At 35.8% G+C, this 10,891-nt stretch overlaps 1 protein-coding gene across 2 annotated transcripts in view; it reads left to right on the top strand.

Annotated features, from left to right (window-relative positions):
- The first annotated feature begins 3,798 nt into the window (after positions 1 to 3,798).
- The window catches only part of LOC136839304 (proteasome assembly chaperone 1-like), a 28,075-nt gene continuing 20,982 nt past the window's right edge, over positions 3,799 to 10,891 (top strand). The window contains exons 1-2 of one of the 2 annotated variants that reach the window (XM_067105173.1): positions 3,799 to 4,028; positions 8,960 to 9,057. In XM_067105173.1, coding sequence (XP_066961274.1) covers positions 3,937 to 4,028; positions 8,960 to 9,057 — 190 coding nt within the window. In that variant the 5' untranslated portion in view covers positions 3,799 to 3,936. The remainder of the gene's footprint in view (positions 4,029 to 8,959; positions 9,058 to 10,891) is intronic. The other variant, XM_067105174.1, reaches the window with a different exon arrangement.

Here is a 10,891-nt window from a genome sequence, read left to right as displayed (position 1 = left end):
GCCTTGTAGCTCTACTTCATGCAAAAGAAGGACTAGCTACCACTGGAAAAAATGCCCACCAACTGAACTTGAGTGACTTTCCCGAATTATTGAATTTAGTTCGAAATGTAAAGAGCAACGCCACTGATACTGAAGCTCATGAAATCATAAAAAGACATATGGATAATTAAGACAGAGATTAGTTTAATTCATACCGAAGTGGTTTTTTTTTCATTTTGTAAGAAGTCCAACTTTAGGTTGTTTATTCCAGAGTGGTTATTTTGTATATGAGTTTTTTTTATTTATTTTACAAGAAGTTCAACTTTAAGTTATTCATTCAGAAGTGGTTACTTTGTTTGTGTGTGTGTGTGTGTGTGTGTGTGTGTGTGTGTGTGTGTGTGTGTGTTTTTCATGTTCAAGCAGCATAACTTTCACTTAATTGACAACTGTCAAGATACCAGACTCATTTCGTTTTCTTCAAGTATGCAATTGCTCCAACACTGTGTAAGTATATTAAAAAACAAATCTACATTTGCTTATTTAAGTCCTTTTTTATAGACCTGCATTTTACTGTTAAAATTTAAGAGTAAACATATTTGTGGATTAGAATTTAGTATATTTGTTGATTTTTATTAATGTTATTCAATGGATATTAACATAGAAAGTTATTTCGGGAATTTTGAACTTTTTTAGGGAATTTTGAACAGCTGCCTAGGGAAATACTGTTGAAGCATAGTGGGAGCCCTGGTCACGATTCACGAAATAGTAATAAATATAACAAAGGTAGTTCAGCTGATATAACTCAGCTGATCAAGAGATGACCTGCAATTTGCTTATTTGTTCTCAATCAGTCAAATGTTTTGCATATTAATGCATTATATTTGTTACGAAAAATTGCTAGTTATAAAATGCTTCATAAGTTACTATAAGAACATGTAATAGTAAAATGAAGCAGAGATGATGGCATCAATCTTGATGTTATTGTTGGGTACTTGAAATGGCCACTTAAATGTCTAACCTTTTAAGTGACCACAGTGATGCCGAAGTTTATATGTAAATGAGTAGTCTGTTTATATATGTTTTATATATAAGGCTAGATATATACATATCTTTATATAAAAATAGAGAAAGAGGGAGGTAGGAGTATCCTAGGCTAGCCACATATATCTGTGTTGTTAGTAGGCTAGGCTCCGGGGATTTTGTTTGGAAAATGAACCGTGGGTACCGAATGATTCGCTGGTTTTGTTTGGGAATGTTGAAAAGTAGGCACTGACTGATCAATGAAACCAAAAATATTATAAAATCGGTCAATATAATTTGTTTTTGCATTTCTTATGAAGACTAGTGATTGTTTTGTTTGTGCTTCACTTACACAACTGTGTGTTGAGTAAGATGGGTTACTTTACTTTTCCGCTTTATTCTTTCATTATTATGTAGGCCAATTATTGCTTTTTTTTAACCACTTAGACAATTATGTGTTTGGGTTATGCAGGTTAGGTTGGTTTTCAACATGAAAACTTTAAACAACAGTTACTGTTTCATCAATGGTAACTAAGTAATCATGTAATTCCTAATATTTTAAATGTTTCTGCATTTATTATCCTGGTAAGTGCTTTTTTTTTTTTACTTTATTTTGATTTACGCTAATGTTCATTTTATGATTAGACATAAAAAAAATAATGAAAATACTATGATAGCAGCAACTTGGCAGAACAGTGGCAAAGTGAACATGCCCATTATTGGTGATCCAAGTGTGACAGGAGTAACAATATAACAAAAAAAGTTGATAGAACTGCACATAAACCATCTGCTTAAGCTTATAATACATATATAATGGAGGGGTTGACAGGTTTGATCAACTATGTGCAACATAAAACTTTAGCCTGAGGAATAAGAAATGATATCAAGGAATATGTTGTTTTGTTATACAGTGGCCTTGGTAGATGCAGAAATAGCTAATGATAACCAAAATCCTAATAAAACACAAAAAGGAAATTATGGAACAGGTAGTAAATGGGTTGTTGGAAGGACGCTCAAATAGGCCACTGATTTTAAGAAGAGACTGGAATCACTTATCAGGGAGACTCAAAGGCAGGTTTCCGTTGCTCACTTTGCAGACAAAAATGACAAACCTGATTGCTTTGTTTGTAGTATAAGAAGTAGTTATTGCGTGAAGAAAAAGGGCAGTGCAAAAGAAGACAACATTTCATTGTAAAACTTGTCCTAAATGTACCAAACTGTGAGCAAGTACAGTACATAAAATCCTGATTGTAGTAAGTCAGGCAAAAACAGTGGTTAATTGAATTTTTGTTTAGGTTTTTTAAATAAAAATTTTTATTTCAGTTGTACTGTTTATGATTTTCATACGTGTAAATATATTAGAGAAAGTCTTTAATTTTCTATATGTTTTCAGTTACTTTTCAGTTTTATTCCTGTGTCTACATAATATAAAGAAAGTCCTGTCTATTATTCTACATGATAAAAGTTATATTGTAAAAAAACTATTTTACATATTCTTTTGCAGTCTTTCCTCTAACACTACAAAAAAATCGAAATATTTTATGTAAAAGATACCTATTTTACAATCTCAAAAATAATTTTTTGCATTTAGTTATTTGTCCAAGTATGATTGAAAATTGATCTGCGTGCCTTCTTTATTTTTAGTTCCCCCAAAAATGCTAGGTCAAGAGTTATGTATATTGCCCTATTTACATTTTTTTTTTTTTTTGCAGTTTTGGGGCAATATTTCACCATTTTTCTAATAAACTTAGCAGTTTTTAGTACTTTAATCATTTTTTAAAATAAATTAACATTAGATGGAAAATATACGGTCTTTTCTTATTGTAAAAATCATATAAAGCTGACTGGAGCATTTTCATTTTTTCATAAGGTTTTACACACTCGGGAAATATTCCATGAGCACACTGAAGCACTCAATTGATAGAAACTTCACTTCCAGTCAATTCCTGATGCAGGTTGGCTATATCAGAGAAAGTGGCTAATATCAAACCAGGTAATCCCGTAGTATATTGAATGAAGAGACGACTCGCATTCCAAGAGAGTTTACCGTGCCTTTAGGGAAAATGAACATTAAAGTAATCCAGTACTAATATGCGTTGAATTCTGGCATTCTAAATAACCTACTTAGATTCAGTTCAGGAGCGGTATCGAAATATTGTTAAACCAGGTGTTCGGCAAAACTCGTAATTCTGAAGACAGGTAATTCTTACCCTACCACTATCATTTTCGATTTAACCCATGCTCATTACAGGTTGAATATTCCCGAAATTTCAATTTTTTTTATTTATGAAGAATGATTGTCTTTTATGAATGGCCTAAGAACTTTTCATAAATAAAGGATTCGTAGTCATAGTTAAAGGTAGTGCCAAGTATCAGCAATTAGCATTATGTCCCGCCCTTTTACAAGCATCGTATGCACTTCCTGTCATCCTGTCGATTCTATACCGTTTATTGTAACAGAAAATAATAATGAAGTATTGGTACAGATCAGTTGACCGCGTCATCAAAGAACCACCTTCAAATTTAGGTGGCATGATCACACCTTTGTTAAGAAAGGATGGATATATTCTGACTTTGCAGGAGTGTGCAGAATATTGGGAAGCATTTTTTTGCTGCTAGAATATACAGTATATTCTGAAAAATATCCTCCGGAAGCTTGAAGTTTAACCATATGATCTCTCGGTCAGCAGAGGCTGGTTTGTTCATTTTTTTCTGGGAAAGGGTAAACATCTGAAGCTGGAGTGAAATAAGATTTTATAAAGTTAAGACAGTCGGAGATCAACAATCAGGAAAGTGTCTAAATGTCAAGAAGGCTGAAAGCTGAATGTACTGAGGTGCCGTTGCAAAGTTAACGCCTACCTAAAGATCCGAACTCAAATGCTTTCTTGGTTGTCATCCTCTACTTAGTGTTGACAACGTAAATTAAATTAAACATCAATGGCGTTAGATTTTGGAGAACCGGTATTTTCATCATCACGGGCTTATGACGAGCTTGAAGACGACGACGAATGCCCATCGGCGAATGTTGAGTAAGAATTAATATAGGTTGTTGCTTACGGAACATTTTCGTTTGTTTGCCTTACCCCGGGTCATACAAAGCTTGGTTGGCTAATCCTATAATGCCTTAACTCGTAGTCAGAGGCTTAAACTCTGTATGTTAACGTGTGTTTATCTTGTGTTTTATGTATTTCTAATAATTTTTGTTGGTGCAAAACTGTCGTTTTTGTTTTTCTTCCCATAGCCTATTGGCTCGTACAGTACCTTTGGTGACCCCGGTTAATGGTTGGTGGTAAACCAAACGAGTACAGGTTACCAATCAGGAGGATAAGAAAGGCACTATCAAAGTATAATAAGTCGAGAAGATACATAAGCTAACGCATGCAGATTATCTATCAAAAGTAGACTAGGCTAGCTTAAAACTTAGGATATCTAGGGTAGGTTAAGTAAAAAACTTTAAAATGCAGCAAGATCTGTAAGGCTACTGGGATGTATCATAACCTAATTTTGGGGTACCAGATTCTTATGCAGGGACTTTGCCCAATCTCACCCCCACCCATACTGAACTGGCTTAGGCTACAACACCTTAACCAAAAAATAGCCTAAATCATAAAATTGAAATGCAGGCTTTCATCTTAGTCTAGCCCAACATAGTGCTAATTGCCTGTCTTTTTCTACACAAAGCGAGTTCCTTAGCTTGAGGATAGGCAAGATAGCTGAAAGTGACACATTCCCTCTTTGCCCACTCCCATTCCAGGTAATTGACTTTGTCATTGGTGTTCTCGTGGAAGATAGGCACATGGTATCCTATGTTAAACTGCAGAAACTGTCATGGAAATTGGCTGAAGTCAGGAAACATCCAGGCACTTTGATATGCAAGTTTAATGAAGTCTTAATTGGTGAGGAGTATGGGTAATAATTATGTAAGAGGAAAATAGAGAACTCTCACTACTGTTTATGAATATCACATGCACTCTCATCATTGCTGCTGAACACAAAACTTATTATACTTGTGAACCTTATATTCCCTGTAGAAAAAAATTATGTGAAAGTGACCATCATTGGACCATTTCTGATATTAGATTATGTGTAGGCTAGGAATTATCATGTATTGGGATGAAAATACAAAATGCCACAGTATCTCCTTGACTTTCGGCACTTCGCTTATCCAAACAAAATAATGGCAAAAAAGCACATAAAAGTGCACAGTGTGTGTGGTTGGATATGCATAGCAAAAATCAAATTGCATAGATAGAAGAGCAGAAATATTTCTGCCCAGCGGGTAAACTAGCTGTGCACTGTATGCATGCTGATTGGCCCAGTAAGAATATCTTTAGCTGATCTACATACTGATGAGGAAGTGGAGATGGGAAAAAAGTATTTTAGAGTAACTTATATACGATGTACAGCACAGTACATTTGATTGGTTTATGATACAATTGTACATCAAACAGGCTGTACTTTACATAGAAAAGAGACCAGTAAAGAATTTAAATAACAGGGTAGTATAGGAAATGAGTGGTGCCTTAACATCACACTTCCTATATGCTCTGCCATTCAACATTACAGAAAATCCTTTTGTTGTTTTTCTTGTTATATTTCTACATACACAACATTCATAACATAAACATATGCATTATATTCAATACAGTACCTTTAGATATCTTGTGTTTGATGATCATTACATGGTCTTGAAAAAGTAGCTTTGGGTAGGGTAGGCTGTTGTGACAAAGTTCTTAAGTGAGACAGTTTGCATACTGAAGTGTTGTACAGTACTTTTTTTATTGTTTTGTGTATCATATATACTTATAAAGAAACCATATGAAAGATTCTCATTTCGTTTGATCTATACCTCTTTTTAAGTTGGTGTGTTTTGGAAGCTAGCCAGAGTTAGGCTAGAATTTTAGTGTAGCTTAGAGGTAGCTTAGCCTGGTTAACCAAACACTATTCCTGTGACTGCACTTTTGACTCTCTCTCTCTCTCTCTCTCTCTCTCTCTCTCTCTCTCTCTCTCTCTCTCTCTCTCTCTCTGGACCTATTAGGACAAATAACAAGGGTTATTGTACACAGTTCAACACGGTTTCCTAATGTTTATCGAAGTATCGAGGCTTTGCCTGCTGTTAACTGATGGAAATATTTCTGGTAAACGGATAAAGACGTCACCTACTGAAAAGTTTCAGTAAAGCGCAATATCATGTAAAACCTTCACAAATAAATAAATAACGGAAAATAAACAAGTTTCCCGTTATTTTACCCTTTATAATGAATACGTCAAGTAAATATGACATATGGGAACTTTGAAAACCAAATATATTAACATCCTTTATTGTAATGGTACAGAAATCTGTCAGTCTAGTCCACTATGCTTGGAAACCCTAGCGCTGTACTGTAGTGATCGGTAGCTGCATCCTGTTGACAAATAATGTTGCACATAGTTAGGGTCCATTCTCATATAGTTGATGAAATCTGATTCATAACCATGTCTCAGTTCCCGCAATATCGTCATATGACTTCCTATGTCTGCTCTTCTTTGTAGACACCCTTTACACAAAGTCCTTCTCTGCCTTGTCGCTTTTATCTTTGCACACAGCTACAACAGTACACAGCGTGATTTTGTTCTTGCGTGTCTTAAGATCCATATTGTACACAACTCGGTCCTGTGTCAGTCACTGCCAGGCTCTCACTATCCAACCAGCGTCGTTAGGACAGCAGCATAAATGCGTACAACAGGCTTGGCTCGCAAAGAGGCAAAGTTTGCCGAGCAATGCTCGACCGTGTGGACAGGGCCTTATGGAACTTGCACATTTCATAGCTCACTGTTTTAGCCAGTCTTGAATCATTGGTTACAGATTGAATATTGCAATTTATTGATTGCTTGAAAGCTGCCATAAAACATGGTTGTCAGCTTTAAAATTTGATCACAAGTATTTTCCAGTGTTCAATAGTGAAGGGATTAACTGAAAAGGTGTTTCTCAATTCTACTGGTTAATTAAACTCTTTTTGATGTAGGTTAAATGTATTTTAGACATTTTTTACCTGGTAATATGCAAGTAATAAATGGTTAAACCACATTGATATTTGTTGTCAACCCCTAGCATTAGCAACATGGCATCTGGTGGTGGGGCTACATTGTATCCAGAGTCCCGTGGCCAGTTCATTATCTGAAGTGTGTTGGGTAACTGTGATTAAATTATTCAGCTTTTTTGCAAGGTTAAGCTGTTTTATTAGTATTACTATGTATAATAGCCCTTGCCCTTGTCAGTGGTCAGTGTCTGGTTGTAGGTACTTTTATTCAGCTTTTTTAAATGCGTATCAGTAATCATAACGTGCTACCAGTGCCAGGACACCACAAAGTCAGTGAGAATTGTAATTGTTACCAGCCGATAAGGCTGCTGCTGTAGTTGGTTATTTGCAAGTTTTTTTTGAAGGCAGCCATTGTTACCCATGAAAGGTAACACATAAGAGTACAGAATACTATGAATGCAAGTAACTTGTTTAAGCCTGGTCTAGTCAGATTGCTAGCCCATAGCCTAGGCCATACCACATACTACTAAAGGATTAAGCTCTTCGTTGGGTGAGTCGGTAGAGCTGTGAACTGGCACTCGCTAGGCCGGAGTTTGATTTCCCGGCCGACTGATGAAGACTTAGAGGAATTTATTTCTGGTGATAGAAATTCATTTCTCGCTATAATGTGGTTCAGATTCCACAATAAGCTGTAGGTCCCGTTGCTAAGTAACCAGTTGGTTCTTAGCCACGTAAAATAAGTCTAATCCTTTGGGCCAGCCCTAGGAGAGCTCTTAATCAGCTCAGTGGTCTGGTAAAACTAAGGTATACTTAAAAAACTTTTACTCAAAGGATTTTTCTTGAGACTAAACTACTGCTGTTTAAATTTGAGTTGAATTTTCCAAATGAACATTTTATAGTAGTTTTCATGTTCTGCACATTTCAGTGGTGCGCCACTGCATTTTCATTGTAGTTCCTCATTTCTTATTAATAAGCTTATTACATCCCAGTTCCACTTACATTTCCCATCTCCCACCATCTTAGTAATGAATATCATAGGCTCTTGAAACCTATATGCATTTTTTTCTCATTTCCATTTTCACTTTAAATAATTGTACAGTAAACTTGATGCATCTTCCTTCAACAAGTTCCAGTAGTTTCATTATTAATTATAGATGCCCCTTAAAGGCAGTCTTAAAGTAACATAGGGATACCAAAATGCTTTATGCTGTTGTTTATGATTTATCAACATTACATCTTACATTATTGCAACTAAAATTCTCAGCTAGACCAATACTCTTAAGTAATTACCCAGTTAACTTTACATTACAGTTTTTGTGATTATGCCTAATTTTCATTATAAAGTCCTACCAAAACACTGTAAAAGCTTTAATCTGGTAAATTTCGACACATCCGAGATATATTTTTTCAAACTTTGTTTGGAACGCTGATATAATTGGCGGGAGACCCAGCGCCACCGGATGCCGGTGGGGAGAAAAGGGAGGAGACCCGCCCAGTAACCAGCTTCAGTTTCAATCTCGGGCGTGTTATGAACACATCTCGCGCGTCCGTTTGTTTCAAACTGTTTGGCTAACTTCATCTCGATGCGCTCCTTTCTGGCGTCTCTTTTTGGTGAAGTACTCAGTGTCTTGTTTGTTAATCTAGCTAGCTTATCTCTGTGAAATAGGTAGCTATGTCAGATCCCAGCTTCTCTGGATCTAGAGTTTGCCAGGGAATTGGTGCTCTTCCAAACTTGTTAAACTTAAGTACGACTGATTTTGTGGTGTAGAATATTTCATTTCAAGAAATTTTTAAAATTCAGAGGTACCATGTACAGCATTTTGGAAAATTTCTGTGGATGTTGATGGTGTTGAATTAGTAATAAGAAATAAAGCTTTTTATTGGTGTTTTATTTCAAACCTTTTTTAGTCACTGCTTTAATGAGATTTTTTTTCTTTTAGGCATAACTTATCCTTAGACTTCAAGAATGCTGGAGAAACCAAGTCCCGGATTTCAAAGTGTGATGCTCTCATTATATCATATGGAACTCTTGCCTCAGGTAGGAATGTGTATATGATGCTTTTACTTGAATGCAACGTACACTTGGCAAGAAAAGTGAGGATACAGTTTCCATTAGATTTCGTTCATCGAATTTTAATTTTTTTTCTTACAGAAAACACATAATCTCGATAAATTTACTCTAGAATATGAAAACACAATGCAAATTATATCATATATATTAAATCTGCAAAACAAAAACGTTCAGATACTTAAAACCACCATGGACGTCCGAAGTAATCAGAATTTCTCAGATGACTTCGTTCATAGAAATCTAAAAGATAGTGTATGGATATCTCGGTGTAGTACTGTTTATCAGAACGGCAATGTTTACTCGTTTTCCGTTATGAACAGGCTTATTATTGCATCATCATACGAGGTAATGATAATTTATTTAATTTTTACACATTCATATTTATATTTCACAGTGTTAAAGGTCAGCTGGAATTAATGGCAGTAAATGATGTGACAGCTAGGGTAGGTTGACCAAATCTATTTAAATCCGCAAGAGCGTTCTCTATGATGTGCGGAGTAGCGGGAAAACACAAGTAACTGGATGCTTCTTGACGTTGCCATAGTTTCTCTCTCTCTCTCTCTCTCTCTCTCTCTCTCTCTCTCTCTCTCTCTCTCTCTCTCTCTCTCTCTCCATTGCTAAAACATACTATACAAGTATAGTATCGCTCACTCTCTAAAAGAAAAAATAATAAAATGAGTAGCTCTACATATAGGCCTAGGCCTACACAACAGCAACTCTCTCTCTCTCTCTCTCTCTCTCTCTCTCTCTCTCTCTCTCTCTCTCTCTCCATTGCTAAAACATACTATACAAGTATAGTATAGCCTTCAATGTTCCCCATGTTTTTCATTGGCCTAGGTTGCTCAACATTTAACTCTTGATTTCATTATGGAAGATCTCTCTTTCGATCATAACATTGCATTCATTCCCTTATTGTTCCCCAGTTTTTCGTTGTGACGTTGCCAGATTTAACTCTTGATTTCAATCAAGATCGCGTTTCCAATTACGCAAGCATTCCGTTCATTGTGGTGTCACAAATTCATTTGTGTAAGGTTAGTTGGCAGGTTACGTGGAAAAATGTTTATTTTGCTCAGAACTATCGCTGCAAATTACAACTTGAACGAATACTGTAAAGCTTATTACTGCATTTAAGTATCAATGATTTCAGAACCGTAGAATATGATTGAAAGTTATAGGTGGTCAAGCAAAAGGCAAACACATTAAGACTGAAGCTCCTCCCCCTTCTAAAGTTGCCAGATGTCGCATTAATTAGCAATATATGTCCGAAGATTAAAAAAACTGTATCCTCACTTTCCTTGCCGAGTGTACATTATATCTATCAAATGTGTGCATTGCACTGATGTTTAAAGTTAATTGGCCTGTGTATGTGCACCTAAAGTTAATTGGCCTGTATATGTGCACCTAAAGTTAATTGGCCTGTATATGTGCACCTAAAGTTAATTGGCCTGTATATGTGCACCTATTTACAGATGCTGATGGGAAAAGATTATTACATTTAAAACCACAGTTGGTTAATTGATTAAAGAGAACCGTTTTTGGTTCCACAGTTATTATTAGTGTTGCAACATCTTAAATATCCCAGTGAGTTGTGAGGTATTGATTTGAATTTCTCCATACGAGAGTTAAATCCATTGCATTAAATGCTCTGGTATCTAGTTGCTGCAATGAGATCTAAACTTGGATTATAAATTGCATGGTATCATTATTCAGCTAGATAAGGGAGGTTACACCTACCATGAGCTGCCATTCTCACGTCTCAAAGCTCATCACTCTAATGTTTGGTGTCGTTGGGACCAGACAT

The sequence above is a fragment of the Macrobrachium rosenbergii genome, chromosome 6 (genome assembly GCF_040412425.1).
Source record: "Macrobrachium rosenbergii isolate ZJJX-2024 chromosome 6, ASM4041242v1, whole genome shotgun sequence".
Lineage (NCBI taxonomy): Eukaryota > Metazoa > Arthropoda > Malacostraca > Decapoda > Palaemonidae > Macrobrachium > Macrobrachium rosenbergii.
Note: the sequence above shows the minus strand (reverse complement) of the source record. Positions and strands in the feature narration are given on the sequence as shown.